This window comes from Lepus europaeus, chromosome 16, assembly GCF_033115175.1.
Source record: "Lepus europaeus isolate LE1 chromosome 16, mLepTim1.pri, whole genome shotgun sequence".
Taxonomy (NCBI): Eukaryota; Metazoa; Chordata; class Mammalia; order Lagomorpha; family Leporidae; genus Lepus; species Lepus europaeus.
This window is the reverse complement of record NC_084842.1, coordinates 80303210-80321366: the sequence shown is the minus strand read 5'-3', so window position 1 is coordinate 80321366 and position 18157 is coordinate 80303210. Positions and strand designations below refer to the sequence as shown.

At 47.8% G+C, this 18157-nt stretch overlaps 1 protein-coding gene across 1 annotated transcript in view; it reads right to left on the bottom strand.

Moving 5' to 3' along the window:
* Positions 1-18157, bottom strand: part of TAPT1 (transmembrane anterior posterior transformation 1) — a 72231-nt gene that overhangs the window by 39703 nt on the left and 14371 nt on the right. The window contains exon 2 of the mRNA XM_062212651.1: positions 12289-12419. Within this exon, the coding sequence (XP_062068635.1) occupies positions 12289-12419 (131 nt within the window). The remainder of the gene's footprint in view (positions 1-12288; positions 12420-18157) is intronic.

Sequence of the window (18157 nt, the reverse complement as noted above, 5' to 3'; positions counted from 1 at the left end):
AGGCTGAAGCCAGGAGCCAGGAGCTTCTTCTAGGTCTCTTACGTGGGTACAGGGGCCCAAGCACTTGGGCTGACCTCTGCTGTTTTTCCAGGCACATTAGCAAGGAGCTAGATCAGAAGTAGAGCAGTCAGGTCTCGAACCAGTACCCATATGGGATGCTGGCATCACAAGAGGTGGCTTTTTGTGTTATGCCATAACATGGGCTCTAGTGTGTAACTTAAAGTCTTCTCTCCACTACAGTCAGAGTCAGTTATCCTGTTTCTACTGTCAGTTGGTCTTGGTTTTGCACCTGTTTTCTTGTTTTATAAACAAAGGAGTGTGGTTGAATACAGAGCCAGTTCCACCTCGGTTAATGGTCCTTACTCATCGCTCTGTCACCCACAGGCCTTCTCTACTGCTGGTGGCTGGCTGGCTGAGAACCGAGGATAGAATCAGGCGGACCTGGCAGTGTTGGCGCACGTATAAGGATATGGGAGCTAGGCAGGAGTGTGTGACGGTCTTTCTCACGAGCTTACACTGAGGATTAAGGCACTACTCACTCAGCCAACACCTATGAAGCTGCCAATAAGGGCCAAGAAACATGCTCAGCCCAGTGGCCACCAAGACAAACAGGACACTGGGGTGTGGTTCCTGTCCTCCATGAGCTTATTCACAGGTCACAGGGCACAGCAAAGTGAGCAGGGATCAGGCGGGAGGCGCTGCCCGTCTCTGTGATGAGTGCTTTGGCCATACAGAGCGCGTGGGCTGGGCAGAGGGGGCAGGGCACAGCAGGGGTGTTTTCCAGAAGGTCAAAGCTTGAGCAGGACTTCAGAGCTGCAAAGTGACAATGAGAACTAGAACTTTCTCTTAGCACAAAGATACAAAGTCCCGTTCCTCTGACCTACAGGAATCTGTGTTACATTTCAGCATCCCTTATCTGAAATACTGGAACCATAGGTGTTTTGGATTTCAGATTTTTTTGGATTTTGGAGTATCTGTATGTACATGGTGACATGTTTTGGGACAGAACCCAAGTTTAAAAACAAAATATATTTGTTTCATATACACCTTATATACACAGCCTGAGGGTAATTTATACAATACTTTTTATAATTTTCCACTTGTGGCAGCATCTGGCACTCAAACAGTGTTGGAGTTTAGACTCTTCTGGATTTCAGATTTTCAGACTGGATCAGACAGGACAGTGCACGTACCTGCCCCTCATTTAATTTCCATGGTGAGCAGCACCCTGGAGGACTGTGCACAGGTCGTGCCCTTTGCCTGCGGCGTCCCAGACATGAAGCGAGGTGCTTACTACTGAATCTGCTTCACTACTACTGAATCTGCACTACTTCTCACCCTGCTTGACACCCCAGGAAACCACAGCTGAACGCTTGCCCCAGGACATGGGTCAGAGCAAGAACTGCCTTCAGACCCTGCTCTGTCTGACCCAAGGCCCTACATTTTCCCTCGGAAGAAGTCTCAGCAAAGCTAAAAGCTCTTGCTCACTGTTTGTACAAGGCATGGGGGTTAAGGCAGTTTTCTTCCGACCAGCTGGTCTTGCCAATTTGCCTAAATAAATAACAGGCATTCAACAAATCAAACTTACAAAAGTCATAAAATTTTCACATATTTAGATTTGCTACTGGCTTTGAAAACATATCAGTAAGAATAAAAATCTTTGAGTACCTATTATTAATGAAAATAACCTGTACTTACACACCCTCTGTTAATTTGTATGGCACATGACAAAACATATTAATACTATTTCCTTTTTATTTGGACCAAATAACCATAAAGTATCCCACATCCTAAGTAACGACTAGCAAAAGTTGCTCCATACACACACAAGTTTGACTATAAAGTCATGAAATCAGTGCTGTGTATATGCCACCGTTTCCTTTCTGAGAAACAGAAATCTCCTGCCTTCCTTTAAATGTCACCTGAAATTTCAAATACAACGTTGTGGCTACAACGAAAGCAGCCCAGTGATTCTGAAATACGCCTCTTTCAGTAGCAGTGACACTGTCCCGTTAGCTGACAGCCACAGGCCTTGTGCATCAGATCCTTGTCACGCTGTCTGCCGCAGCCCCGTTCCTGCCTCATCCGCTGGTGCTGCCCCTGAAGTCTTACCCATGTGCCTTACCTGGTTTACAGACTGTGGCGTGTTAACTAGCTGTCTCTCACTTCCACTGGGAAGGCCTTATAATGACTAAGTCATCTCCTTGGACTGGCACACATACACAACAGCAAGCAGAAAACCACAAAAAGGCAAAGACCCCAAACACAGTGAAAACACTTCAATGGGAACTCATCCACTGCCGCTCTGGGTGGCTACAGCTTGGCCATTCTGTGCACACGCGCACTTTCCCGGGGGTGGACGTGACACCGCAGGAGGCCCGGCCGTTCTGCGATTTGCTCCCCAGCTCTCCTTAATCAGGCACCTGTGGAGGCAGAGGCTGCGACAGCCGCATCCACTCTGTGAGGAGGCCGAGGCTTTGCTCAGGGGCTGCCTGCCGAGGATGAGGGTTCAGACCTCAGTCTGCTTCGACTGCAGTCCACACACTCAGAGACGCCAAGAAACACGGCAAAAATAGCACCTATTCTCTATGACACACAGGCCGAAATCTCGCCAGTGCTGCATGACCCACCCGCAGGTGGTAAGTCCAGTCTGAGTCAGGTCCCTGGACAGGGAGCCAGGCTGAAGTTCTGTCCCCTTCCTGGGCAGCTGCCACAGGCAGCGAAGACCAAACTGGCCTGGGGGAGCGGAGGAGATGTGAAGAGCACCCTGGACAGATCTTCCCACACAAATGAATTACACACTGAGTTACAAGTTCCAGACATTCAATTTAAAAAATATTCTCTGAAAATTCATTCTCAGATCAGAGATTTTATCAAAATGCACATGAAAAACATAATTAATCTTTTGTTTAGTTAATGGAACAGTTCTCTCAATTCCTCTTCAGAATATTAACTCCAGATGAAAACAAAGAACAGAAATGTTCACCAGCCTCTTGGTCCTCTTGGACCGTGTCTGGAGGGTCTGAGAAGCCTTCCACAGGCTTGGGTGATGTAGGCAGAACTGGCCAGCTGCCCTGTGTGGGGCCTGCATGCCCGGCCTCATCCATCTTCACCTTCTCTCTGGCAGGCAAGCAGCACCAGCCCTGCTTCCAGTGCGACTTAGGGGCTCACTCAGGTTCCCAGCTCAGGGGCAGGGTCAGGGCCAGGGCTACAGTCTGCAGAAAACCCCAGCGCTATTTCCACTAATGACACCTGTCACTGAGCCCTCCACTCTCAGTGTCACCACTGGATTTGCTGTTAGAGATGTTTTTTTAAGTTTTTAACATCGGCTTTTCACAAATTGAACTTCAGTGTTAAGAAAATTACAAAATGGAAATGATGCTGTGACCTTGTACATCAACATTATCTAGTTATGAAAATCTGGGGCCGGCGCTGTGGCACAGTGGGTTAACGCCCTGGCCTGAAGTGCCGGCATCCCACATGGATGCCGGTTCTAGTCTTGGCTGCTCCTCTTCCAGTCCAGCTCTCTGCTACGGCCTGGGAAAACAGCAGAAGATGGCCCAATTCCTTAGGCCCCTGCACCCACATGGGAGACCCAGAAGAAGCTCCTGGCTCCTGACTTCGGATTGGCTCAGCTCTGGCCATTGTAGCCATCTGGGGAGTGAACTAGCAGATGGAAGACCTCTCTCTCTCTCTCTCTCTACCTCTCTCTGTAACTCTTTCAAATAAATAAATTTAAAAAAAAAAGAAAATATACAGTTTGCTTTTTTTCTTAAAAAAAGATTTAGTTATTTATTTGAGAGGCAGAGTTACAAAGAGACAAAGGGAGAGAGGTCTTCCATCTGCTGGATCACTCATTTAAATGGCTGCAACATCCGGAGCTGGGCCAGTCCAAAGCCAGGAGTTTCTTCCAGGTCTCCCACATGGGTACAGGGGCCCAAGCACTTGGGCCATCTTCTACTGTTTTCCCAGGCCATCATCAGGGAGCTGGATCAGAAGCGGAGCAGCCGGGACTGAAACTGGTGCCCTCACGGGATGCTAGCACTGCAGGCAGAGGCCTAACCTACTAAGCCACAGTGCCAGCCACTACCATTTGCTTTTGACTACATTTACCTTACCATTTATCTATTACCATTGCTCTTATCCACTTGAAAAATGCATTAAAAGGAATATATGAAAATTTCAGGCTCTCTCTGGGGCACACAACAGTGTTTCTTAATATTTTTTAAAAAACCCGTTTCTTTTTTGACAAAAATCTTCCACCCTCTTAAATGCCACTGGAAATTTCAAAATAAATACACATTGTAGCTAAAATGAAAAGCAGTCAGAGCCTGGGGATACAGGCCTCAGGACTGCACACATTGTCTGCTCAAGCGCTAAGTGCTGTCTCCTCTACCACCACCAAATACATATGTTTGTTGGGGATCACTTGTCGGCAGTGGAGAAACCAGAGCTCCCCTTTCCACAGAGCTGCAGGTGTACTCCTGCAAGAGCAAGACAGATCTTGCTCAGTGTGACACTGGGGGAATCAAGGCCCATTAGGAAAAACCCCTCCTATCCTATCCCAAGGAACCAAAGCCCCGTGAGCTGAGCACACTCAGTGCAGCGAGTAGTAGACACAGGAGGTGCTCAGCACACACTGGTGAAGAGATGTGTGTGTGTGTGTGTGTGTGTGTGTAGCAAGAGTCAATAAGGATCTCGCACAGGAGACAACATGCACATGCGATTTTGCCAGGCACAGGGAAGAGGAAGAGAAGCAGAGAGGACGCACAGGTGCACTGGGAGGCTCGGAGACCACCATTACGTAAGAGGGATAAACATGAGCTTTCAGTTAACTGCCAGAAGAGCTCAGGTTTTTATCCTGGTCCAGCAGTTCTCCACAAAGCCACATGCAGGGATCCACTGTCAGAAGAACTGCAAGGGGGGCTGGCTATCAATAAGAAAGTCTACAAAGGACTGAAAACAGTTACTGTAGATCCAAGATCATGCCATATAAGATCATTTTTATTCACCTGAATTCAAAAACTCATGCCCCAGAGAGTCTACACTCCAGGAAACGGCCAAAAAAGGGATTACCATGAGGCAGGTTCTTTCACGATAGACAAAGTTCTGTCACAAAGATCACCAGGGAAACAAAGCAATTTTGACAAATGGCTCCATAATTACATTCTACACCTGACATACATTTACCACAAGGGATATTCATAAAAGTAAATAAAAAAAAAATCCTCTGATGATTTCATCTGGGGAAAGACTACACACACGGAAGGACCTTGAGCTCTTCCTGCTTCTCTCCTTTCTAACCCCTACGGAATACCGCTATCTTCCACGCACTCGACTCCCTGGAACTTACTTAACTCTCGCAACAGCTCATGAAGCAGCCACTATTACTCGATGTTCTGCACGACATCCACACGGCTGTGTAGCTCCTGCCAAGAAGCTGGAATGATGGGCGGGTGGGTGTGCCCCTGGGGCTCCTGGCAGGGTGGGTGTCACTCAAGGACACGGGCCTCAGCACTGCTGCAGTGGATAGAAGGGACTGCTGCAGGCTCAGATCTGTGACTGCCGGTGAGATCTGCATGTTCCCGTGGATGGTGGGCCGAGGACAGCTAAGACAGACACTCTGAGGCACAGACTTGCAATGTCACAAAGGTTGACAAGGACAATGCGGGGATGCAGGAGAGAAATGTAAGCTCACGTGACAGAAACAAGCTACTGAAGAAAAAAGACATGCACAGCCTCACAGTGCCAAGTTTCCAAACTATCTTTTGATAGATCAGGGAGGCTGGTGCAGCAGGTTAGGTCATTATTTGGGACCCCTACATCCCATACTGGAGTGCTGGCTGGAGTCCCACTTACTCTGCTTCCAATCAGCTGGCGGCTGATGCACCTGGAAGGCAGTGACTGGTGGCTTAGGTACTTGAGTTCCCACATGGGAGACAGGGATGGAGTTCCAGGCTCCCGCTGTTGTGGCCATTTGGGAGAGTAAACCAGCAGATGGAAGATACTACTTTCTCTCTTTCTAACTCTACATTTCAAATAAAGAAAATAAATCTTATAAAACTAAACAAAAAAGATGGGGGCCGGCACTGTGGCGTGACAGGTTAAAGCCGCCACCTGCAGTGCCTGCATCCCATGTGGGCGCCAGTTTGAATTCCAGCTGCTCCATTTCTGATCCAGCTCTCTGCTATGGCCTGGGAAAGCAGTAAAAGATGGTCCAAGTCCTTGGGCCCCTACACCGGTGTGGGAAACATGGAAGAAGCTCCCAGCTTTAGATTGGCCCAGCTCTGGCCAGTGCAGCCATCTGGGGAGTGAACCAACAGATGGAAGACCTCTCTCTGCCTCTGCCTCTCTATAACTCTTTCAAAGGTAGAGTATAGTTACAGACAGTGAGAGGGAGAGACAGAGAGAAAGGTCTTCCATCTGCTGGTTCACTCCCCAAATGACTTCAATGCGTGGAGCTGCATCAATCTGAAGCCAGGAGCCAGGAGCTTCTTCTGGGTCTCCCACGCACTTGGGCCATCCTCTACTGCTTTGCTAGGTCATATCAAAGAGCTGGATTGGAAGAGGAGCAGCCAGGACTAGAACTGGCACTCATATGGGATGTGGTGCCATAGGCGGAGAATTAACCTATTGCACCACAGCACCGGCCCCAATAAATAGATTTTTACAAAAAAAAAAAAAAAAAAAAAAAGATTTATGGGAACAGCATTGTGGCGCTAACAGGTGAAATGGCAGCCTGTGACACTGGCATCTCATATGGGCAATAATTTGTGTTCCAGCTGCTCCCCTTCCAAACTAGCTCCCTACTACCAATGGCCTGGGAAAAGCAGCAGCAGATTGCCCATGTGCTTGGGCCCCTGCCACTCACGTGGGAGACTCAAATGAAGCTCTAACCATTGCAGCCAGCTCGGGAGTGAACCAGCAGACAGAAAACCTTTCTCTCTCTCTGTTTCTCCTTTTCTCTCTGTAACTCTTTCAAACAAATAAATAAATCTTAAAAAAAAAAAAAAGACTTATAAAAATTTGCTGCACTCTTCAGTTTCATTTAAGACCAACCGGTTGAATTCAATTTTTAGAAAAATGTATTTATTAGCTGTAAGTTACAAAAGCATGTAAACATAATGGGAAAAGCCACCAACGCAATGCAGGCATCCCAGATGGGTGCTGATTCACGTCTTAGCTGCTTCAGGCCCGACTGCTCCAGCTCCTTGTTAATGGCCTGGGAAAAGCAGTGGAAGATGGCCCAAGTGTTTGGGCCCCTGCCACCTAAGTGGGGGACACAGATGAAACTCCTGGCTTCAGCCTGGCCTAACCTTGGCCACTGCAGCCAACTGGGGAGTAAATCAGCAGATGGAAGATTCTCTCTCTGACTTTCAAATAAATAAATAAAATCTTAAAAAAAAAAAAAAAAAAAAAAGCAAAAGCAAAAGAACGCTCTGCACCGTCCTGTCCTGGTCCCACTTGTAGCTGGGGACAGACGTAACCCAGTGCAGCCAATAAAGACAGAAATGGAAGCATTCTGGGAAAGCTGTCGATTCCTTGTAAAAGGGACAGAAAGGTGGCCCTGCTCAGCCCACTTCCTTCCGATCAGAATGTAGGCAGCAGGCCTGAGACTGCAGCTGTCATCTATTAAAGGCAGCAGGCAAGAGGACCAAAAGCCAATTTTCCAAGGACAGAAAAACAGAAAGCTAAGGGGCCTGGTACATGCTGGCTTCATTCATTTACAGAACAACCAAGACCTCCTTCCTCTAGATTTGCCTTAAAAAAATAAAAAATACACAACTTCCTATCTGTTTAATCCACCATTAGCTAGGTTTTCTGCAACAAACAGCTAAAGGCACTCCTAACAAATTCATCCTTAAGACTCTCCTCTCAAAGCCTAGATCCTAAACTCTTCACATGATCTGGGCCTAGTCCGTCTTTCCACAGGGAATAGGTGTTTTCTTGTCCATACCCAACAATTTCCCACCTCTTGATCTTCTGAGCACACCCACTGCACCCTGGGTGCATGCACACACTGACAGTGACTGAACAGAATCCCTCATTCTCTTCACAAACCCTTTCCTGGTCCCTTCTTCAGGCCTGTTGTCCATGCAAACTTTTCCCTTTCTAAATTCATTTTTTTAAAGACTTATTTTTATTTATTTGAAAGAGTTAGAGAGGTAGAGACACAGAGAGAGGTCCATCCACTCGTTCACTTCCCAAATGGCCACAACAGCTGGAGCTGAGCAGATCTCTAGCCAAGAGCCAGAAGCTTCTCCCAGGTCTCCCGCACGGGTGCAGGGGCCTAAGGATTTGAGTCATCTTCTACTGCTTTCCCAGGCCATTAGCAGAGTGGGATGGGAAGAGGAGCAGCCGGGACTAGAACTGACGCCCATATGGGATGCCGGCTCTTCGGGCTGGGGCTTTAACTCACTGCGCCACAGCGTCGGCCCCTCTAAATTCATTTTATTGACACTATTTAATGGTATTTATCACCTTGTATGTTCTATTACAATTACCTATGCATCTGATATCTCTTACTTAGCTAAGATCTGAATCTTAATTAAGCTAATGTCTGTACTCTCACACTACAGAGGTGCCTGGAATATACTGAGTGCTCAAAACATAGATGGAGCAAATTAGCAAGTAAGTGAGTTAGTGGTCTCTCTTCATTAGCATTTACATTTATGAAGGAATTTTAGAAAACACTATGACGAGCAGTCCTTTCCAATTTGCTGCAGCTGGGAATTTATACGGATAAAAAAATGAATCCCTGGACACAAGACAACTGTGTCTCTGCAGATGCTGCAGTGTTGGGGCCGGCGCCGTGGCGCAGCAGGTTAATCCTTCACCTGCAGTGCTGGCATCCCATACGGGCACCGGTTCTAGTCTCGGCTGCTCCTCTTCCAATCCAGCTCTCTGTTGTGGCCTGGGAAAGCAGTAGAAGATGGCCCAAGTCCCTGGGCCCCTGCACCCACATGGGAGACCGGGAAGAAGCACCTGGATCCTGGCTTCGGATCGCCACAGCTCCAGGTGTGTGGCCATCTGGGGAGTGAACCAACAGACAGAAGACCTTTCTGTTTCTCCCCTTCACTGTCTGACTCTACTTCTCAAATAAATAATAATAATAATAATAATAATAATAAATGATGCTGCAGTCTTCCATGGGGTCACCATGCTGCACAAAGGCTAGCTCGTGCTCCCAACACCATAGGGGCTAACGGTGAGATCTGTCCCCAAGTCCACACAGGCCTGCCACAAAACGGAAGGTGCGAGAAATGGAACATTAACAAGCCATGTATCTCACGAGGTTGTTGAGGGGATTTAACAGGAACACATTTAAAGTGCTCAAGTCAGTGCATAGCCCCCAAATCTCATTTGACACATGCTGTTTCATTATTCACGCAGAAAATGGACACTGTGGTGGGACATAACTGGCCGAGTTCAAACAGGGCGTGCAGTGGGAAACGTCTGACCAGGAAGCTCCTCTCTAGGAAAGCAGTGCTCCCCGCCCCAAGTTCCCGGACAGCCTCTGCCCTAATCATAGGCTCCGTCAGTGCTCTGAGGCCAGACTCCAGAGGGCAGAAAATGACAGGGTGCGTTATCTCGGCACCAGCATGAGAGAGGTAAGCGTTATTCCATGAAAGCCTGGCTCAAAAAGCAGGCGGACGGCACAAGAACAGCTTTCCCTAGAGGCTCTTTCTGACTGCAGTCGGCAGCCCAAGCAGGCTGAGAGTCAAGGAAGTCCTGTTTAATGGCGAGCAGAGCAGGAAGGTTAAAAGTACGCTGTGAGAGGAAAGCCGGGCACGGGACCTTGGGAATCAGCTTTCCTCAGCCCTGCTGGGCGTGGCTCATCAGTGAGAGACATCGCTGCAGCACAACCCAGACCAGAACCTTCCAAACCCCCTCTCCTATTAAAGACTTAGAAACACTTGAAGAGGGTTTAGCAGGCAATCAGGATACAGATGAGCAGAGGAGATGGCTCAGATTCAAAGCCAGGCATCCATTCAACACTCCACTTCCAGTCCAGCTCTCGGCTATGGCCTGGGAAAGCAGTGGAAGATGGCCAACAGCGTGGGTCCTGCACCTGCATGGGATACTCAGAAGAAGCTTCTGGCTCCTGGCTCTGGATAGGCCCAGCTCTGGTTGCTGCGGCCATTTGGGGAATGAACCAACAGATACAAGATTCTCTCTCTGCCTCCCCTTCTCTTTAACTCACTTTCAAATAAACAAATAAATCTTAAAAAAAAAAAAAAAAAAAAGCTTTATGTGAAACCACACATGTACAGAGTAAAGGCCTTAAAGGTATCAGAGTAAATTCATGCTGTTATGAGATATTTACACCTGGGGTTAACCCAAAACCTAACTCTGCTTTCCTCTGTTTCACTTGGTCTTAGAAGTTAAGAAGAAATCACTCTAAACTGAAAAATAAGACACCCTTTTGTCCATTTAAGCTATACTGCTTCTTGAAGCATTGATCTAAGAGACTAAATCAACATTTCCTAAATAGCCCTATGGCCACCAGCCTGTTTCAGGGAAAACAGTGTGAAGTCAACTTTTCTGACATCACCCATTTTACATTCACATGAATGAAACCAAAGTTTCCCAGAACACTGCTTACTCCTAACGCAGGCAACACCCCTTGATGCTCTTCTATCCTTGTCTGTAAGAAAACTCCAGATGGGAACTTACTGTTTGGATTATTTGATCCATCAGTGGTCTTGCCATGGACCAGTTTTAAAACACTGGTTCCCACTTCAGTCTTCTTAACAACCGTGGGCATTTTCCCCAGAAGACAATTTATACTCACAACAACAAACAAGCGAGGCTGACGAGCTTGGTAAGACTGCTCCCCAGCAAGGCTGCCTGTCATCTGAAAGCCACTGTTAACCCACAGCACAGGCTGTGTTCCCCAAACCCGCCCCTGATGAGCTAAAAGGACTTCCAGTGGGTGGTGGGGGTGTCAGGCAGGCAGCGCCCTACTCTGAAGCAGCCCCCAGTCATGCTCATACCATCTGGCTGTGGGTTGCAGGTGAATCCCCCGTCCTCTGCCAGGGAAAATGGGAGTCTAGAAGGGCTCTGACAGGGTGGAGGCTCAGGCCAGGGAGCAAAAGCTGCACGTACTGGCTCTGCCCTCTGTGTAACACAGCCCCACTAACTGCCTCTGCCCTACGTCCTTACGCGTATCACTGTGAGAAGACAGGGAGCTCTGAGAAGCAATCTAGAAGGTTCTTAAGACCCAAGAGTTGGTTTTATCCTATTTTTTTTTGCAAGCAGAAAACCACCCCCATCTCAGACAAACTCTTAGACAAATCCTGATGTATAAAACAGAGCTGTTGTCCCCCCCAGGGCAGGAGAGCTGCAGGAACACAGTCCTCCTGGGGACACCAGTCCTCCCTAGCAAGGCAGCAAGAATTAGGGAACATACTTGATGCTTCTCATCGAAGACAATCAACCACTGGCCACCTGCCCTGTTCCCCAGCACAGCTGGTTGCCCAGTTTGTCAGAGCTCACCCTCACACAGAGCTCCCAAGATTCCAGCCAGCCACACTCCATCACGTAGAGCACCGACATAAAGCAACAGCTCGGAAACTGCCACGTGGCTCTGCTGCGACCAAGCTGACGGATGCATGATCAGAAGTAGAAGACCACCAGATCCTGCCTTCTCACGGCTCCCCACACCCCTGGTTACGGCGCCCTGAGAGAGCAAACCAAGCAGACGGTCCCGACAGCCACGGCCTGCCCTGCTTGGTTCTGGGAAGCTGAGACACAGTCAAGAAAACAAGGTCTGCAAAGAGTCGGTGCTGCTGTCACACACGGTGCTCATCTACGATGTGACGCTTTCTGGGACGAGAACGAACGAAATCCGCTTTTCCTTTGAGAGAACGTCATTCACGTTTTTAAATATGTGGGCTTTCTGAGAAACCGCAACCTTCAGAAAAGGCCGAAATGAAATCATTTATCATGCTGAGAGGCAAACACAGCTGAAGAGAACTGAAAGAATACAAAAGCAGGGATCACTTCCTGGGAAGAAGTTACGGGGAAGCGGCACACAGGGAAACAGAACCAGTAAAGCTAGTATCTTTATAAACCTGCACACATACTAACACGAGTTCTTACACTGAGTGTGTCATTTCTTAAAGCCTCTTCACTTAAGGGACTTCCTATTCCTTCAATATATTTAATTACTTACCACATTATTTCCAGTATTTTAAAAACTCAACTCACCATGTGTTTTTTTTTCATAATTAACACTTTGACACAACTTTCAAAATGATGTCTGATAATGAAAAAAAATAGTACCTTTTCCAATTCTCTCGGTATTCGCATGCAAGTGTACACTCTTTCTCTTCGTTCTGTGTACTTGGCCTCATTATGTTCAAGGAAGTACCCTCTTGTTAGTTCAGCACTGAGGAACCTCAACAATGAAAGTTCTACAGAAAAAGAAAACGACACAAAACAAAAAGAACAGTATTTATCAAGGAACTCACATGCAGCTGGGGCCGTAGGTAAAACCCACATAAAACAAAAAGAGAACAAAACAAAGCAATCTATGATCCTGCGGCTGGAACGGAACAGTTTCACACCAACGGGCGGCAAACACTGTGTGGCTTCGAGGGACACAAACTAAAAACGCGCAGGGATATGGAAGGGAACAACCACAAGAGTCAGAATGGTCAGAAAAGTCTTTGAGAGCCCAATCCTGGGTCTTACAGTGACCCAGGGCTTGGACTGACGAGGATGGAGAAGAGAGGAGCTGTCCTGAATATGTCCGATGGACGCGACGGTTGGAAGGGGCTGAAGCACCTTGCAGGTGTTGCTGGGAGGCCAGGGCAGGGTAGTGCAGCTGCGTTTTTCTGGGCTCAGTCCAAGAGGTACTGCAGGAGCGTCTCCACAGTGCCACCGCCCGTGTGAAGGCTCCCAGGGTCACGACAGTCACGACTGCGGTGCCAACAGACCTCTCTGCAAGAGCTCAAAAGCCTTGCTCCTTGGATCCTTCCATCTGCCTGCAGCCCCTTTGTTCCTTGGAAGCAAGTCCGCCCACAGCTGTCTTCCTCAGATGAGGAGAGCAAGGCCAAAGGAGGCTAAACACGCCCCCTTCCACTGCCACTGGGGACTGCAGGGAGAAGCCAGTCTGTGGAGGCTTGTTCCCAGCCCTTCCCACAGGTCAGCCTGCCTGATGAGAGCTATCACCTGCCCAGGGACCCCTCAGCACTCTGCACCTCCCTACATTTGTCCTGGGGCCAAACTCTCGCAGAACTCAGGATTCCAAAGGTTTAGAATGGTTCTTCTGGCCCTGAGCTGGCCGTGCGAGCTCTCTACCAAAGGTGGTAAAGGTGGTATTGAAGTTCCCTCCCAGGAGTTAACAGAGAGGGAAGGCTGACCTCACTAGTGTCCATCTACTTAGGGGTGGCATCTTCTGCGAGCGTTAGGATCTGAAGTCTGCACACAGGGGAAAGAGTTTTCAGCAAAAATCCTCTTCAAGAGCCCTTGGAAGACTTACAAGCAGACTTAGCCATGCGTCTAAATCCGCTTCCTTCTTCCAGCGCTGGCACAGCGCACAGCCCTTGTTCTTGAAGCATCATGTCAAATGGCTTGTCTGCTTTTGTCTAGGCTTTACATTATAACTGCGCGCACGCACACGCACAGCACACACACACACAATACCAGGTTCATAATCCGTTTGGAGGGTCAATGACACACTGAGATAGCTGCGGTCGGAACAGCAGGGGAAGCAGACTCCCGCCAGCCCCAGCGCAGCAGGTGGAAGCAGCAAGCGCACTCGTGTCACCCTTCCCTTGGCCATTCCGCACACTGCCAGCTGCAGTCCTGGGCGTGAAAGAACACAAGCTGTGACCTCCACTGCGTCTGTTAACAGAAGTTCCGATCTGAAGGCCTCCGTATAACCAAATCCAGGTAGAGTAAAACTCTCGGTTTATCTTCTGAAACGTTCTAGACTGGCTAGACAAAGAACAAGATCCACGCTTTGAGGAGGAGAAAAAGCAAGCCTTGTGAGCTGTGAACAAGAACCTCCAAGATGGGTGAAACTTCAGAATCTGTGCTCATACTCTGTTTCCAGTTAGAAAGAAAGGTGTACTTTGACTGGTCAGTGTCCACAAGCATCAGCTGTTCCATGTAAAAACCGAGAAGCAACAGGACATTCAGGAAAGAGGAAGCTTCCCAGTATACGACTTTCCACTGACCCGTGAACTCCCAATCTGGAACTAATGGTCACTTCATCATCATCTTGGAGTGGCAGCTGCCCCTGCGGCTTCCCCATCACCTCTCCCTGCTAGTCCAAACCCTGACCACCAACCGTGGCACTTCTCTCTCAAATGGCCACCTTCTCTGACCTAACTCTCTTTGGTGCCGTCTCCTCCTCTCCATGACCCCCACGCATTACCAGGTTTGGTACTCTATCCACTACATCCTAACAAAATGCTAGTTACAGGAAAACATCAGCCTTCCTTTAACACTGGTGTTCTCCAATGTGTCTTTGGTCAACTTTGTTTCCTGTGTGCACTCTCCACGGACAGTCTGAAGCTAAAACCATCATCTAAATCCTACAGTCCCTGTGTCTTCATGTCTGATTACTGAGCCATATTCCAGCTGCTTCCTGGGCAACGTCACCTGGGTATTTCAGAGATACCTTGTCACCCAGACAACCAAACCCAGGATCTTCCTCATGAATTCTGTTGCTCTCCTGCAGTCCTGACTTTAGTTGGGATATCACCAGCATAGTTATGCTAGAAGCCCAGGGTCAATGGTGATAATCTCCTCTCACCAAGCCCTATGGATCCTTCTCTGAAACATTTACAAACATTTTCTTCTTCCTTCACTCCACCCAAGTCCGGTCCTCATGATTTCTCGCCAGGCTGTTCCAACAGCCTGACTCTGTGCTCTTCCTGCGATCTCCCTTCCCTTCAATCCCATCCTGACCTGCAGTCAGCATGCTCACATAGCATGGATGTGCTCAGCTGAGACCCTGAGATCCTGCAGTGGCCCCCTCACCGCAGCGTAAAGTCCTGGCCCCGTGCTGGTGCTGCAGGATCCCCACCACCTGGCTCAAGTCTGTCTTCTCAGGCATCTCCACGCCTGCCACCCCTGCTCCTAGGCCCAAGGGTTTCCTTCTGGTCTCAGATGCTACCCTCTATGAAGACTTCCCCAGGTCTCCCAGGAGCATCCTCCCGTTCCCCCACTCTGCTCCCACAGCTCTGCACTTGCTTCTTGGCAACAATGACACTCATTTTCTTATCTGCTTTTCTCATTCACCTTTGCGTCCTTAGGGCCCAGCACATAGTAGGTGCTCAACGAATGCTTACTAAAAGAATATATGGAGCAGAGAAGGAAAAAAAAAAATCAGAGACAAGAACATGGCAAGACATAGAACAAAAACAAAAACAAAATCAGAAAGTGAAAGATGATGGGAAATGGAGATGAGTGGAATGAGGAAAAATTATAAAGATGTCATAAGACAGAGTAGCCAGTTATAGTCTCCTCGGGAGGCAGGTGGCAAAGACAACCAGAACTGCTGAGGAGAAGTGACTGCAAAAGGCAAACTGGGTGACTTGCTCCTTCTGATATTAATTTCTGGTATTTCCCCATTTTCTTCTAACTCTGAATTGCTCCATGTAAAGATAATCTACACAAATACAAAAAGTGAAATTAACCAAAATGTTCAATGTTAGTGGCACTGCTTAAAAATTACATATATCAATAAGAAACAAAAACCTGGATCAGAAGTGACCAAAGAAGAGAATATAGAGGGTTCTCCAAAAAAGAAGAGAACTCAAGACTGGCATGGTTCTGAGAATGAAGGAGTCAGCAGGGAAGAGTGAAAAGCCACTAATGCCTCACTCAGTGCCAGCCATGGAGGATCCAGGAGCCTCGACTCCAAATGTGGAGCCGGGAAAGGGTGACCCAACAGGGCCTGAACCTCAACTCCCAAGAACAGGGTGCCAAGATGTAGTCACAGCCACGGAGTGCTTGCGCTCTAGGCTGGGGAGAGTCTCACTGCCCACAGTAAGTGCAAGGGGAGAGCCTGTGCAGCCCACAGGATGTCATCTGCGTTAAAGAGATAGAGACAGGTTATCACACAGTAAGAGTTAATTTAAAAACGCAAATCAAATTAAAAAGTATAGGAAGGGGCCAGGCTGTGGCATAGCAGGTAAAACCACTGCCAGCTGCTCCATTTTTGGTCGAGCTCTCTTCTGTGGCCTGGGAAAGCAGTAGAAGATGGCCCAAATCTTTGCGCCCCTGCACCTGTGTGGGAGATCTGGAAGACATTCCTGGCTCCAGGCTTCGGACTGGCACAGCTCCGGCCATTTCCATCTGGGGAGTGAACCAGCAAATGGAAGATTCTCTCTCTCTCCTCTTCCTCTCCCTCCTTCTCCTTCTCCCTCTCCCCTCTTTCTCTCTCTCTGCCTCTGTCTCTCTGTTACTCTGCCTTTCAAATAAAATAAATAAATCTTTAAAAATAAAAAGCATAGAAAGTCACATCCCTGTTTATTTAGAAAATTATGCTTCACAGTGGTGTCTTCTCCAGAAACAGCAGAGGCCAGTTTCACCACAGTAACAGTTTTGTTTTGTTATGACCCTCAAGAAGAGTATGGGGTATCGGGTTAGCTATCGGAAAAAGGGGATTCCAGCACCAGCTCTCACACGTAAACCCTGTGACACTGGTCAAATTGCAGCTCTCAATTTCACAGAAGACAAAACTGAAGTTCTGTTTTGTGTGTGAAGATTTTAGTTATCTATTTGAGAGGCAAAGTTACAAAGAGAGGGAGAGACAGAGAGAAAGGTCTTCCAGCTGCCGGTTCACTCCCTAAATGGCTGCCATGGCCAGAGCTGGGCCGATCTGAAGCGAGGAGCCAGGAGCCTCTTCCGGGTCTTCCACATGGGTGCAGGGGCTCAAACACTCAGGCCATCTTCCACTGCTTTCCCAGGCCATTAGCAGAGAGCTGGATTGGAAGGGGAACAGCCAGGACTAGAACTGTGCCTATATGGGACAGTGGCACCCACTATGCCACAGCACTGGTCCCAGGAAACAGAAGCTTGTAGATTTATAACACCTGTGACCTGCTTACCTTTCACACAGCGTCACTGAGGACTAATAGCGTATTTGTATAAAAGCTTACAAAAGCTGCAAAGCAGGACACAATGTCTTAAACTACTTACTATTAATTTTGTAAGTTCTCTAGTTCTAAAAGTTCTGGTTTGGTGGTTACCTGATGTTTATTGATGCTGTTTCTACAATCCTGGTTCTATGGTTACAAAGTAATATGACAAATACAGTTACAGAATATATAATCTAAGTAACTAATTTTCAGTAAACAAGTTATCACGTGACAAATATATGAAAGTGTTTTAACTCTATTATAAATACAAAATGTGCCAGAATTTGACCTCTAGAAATTGAAGAATTTTAGGTATAAACACCAATTTAGATTCCACAATGGAGAGTTTTAAAAACCAAATGACAAAAACAACATAAGATCTCACAACTATGAAGCAGTTTCTATTTTATGCCCATTTTGCAGATGAAGAAACCAAGGTACAGAGAAGCTATGTCAGTTCCCAAGGTCAAAGAGAAAGCAAGCAGTACTGCCAAAATTCAAAGTTAAGCAGCCTCCTGCTAAAGCTGTGCTTTTCACCACTGGACTAGTTTGCCTATCATTATCTCAAGTGCTTTTGTAAACAGCCCAGTGTGTTCTTTCTGGAAAACTAGAATCCTGTTCTCCATGCTCTTACAGCACCAGAGCTGGACTCCCATGAGACTACACTGTTAGCAGTCAGCTCCCTTACAAGACCATGAACTTTTTAAGAGCAGGTGCATATCAAGCTTTGATATGTTTGCATATCAAACATGATATGCAGGATTTGGGGCAAGATGGCGGAATAGGAAGGGAGCACACTGATAGTCCGGGAAGAGACATTTTAATAAAAGTGGAGATACTGCAGGTTCAGGAAAGAGTAGGGGAAGAAACAGCAGAGGAAACTCTTCTGGAACTAGTGATTCACAGTGGACCTGCGTGGAGAGCATGGGAGCCCAAGTTCGGACACCAGCGGCAGACTCAACACACCAGCGCTGGAACATGAGGTGAGCCGAACCTCCATAGCCCGAGACACCAGCGGGCAAGCAGAAAGAGGAGACTAGAGGGAACGAGGCTTG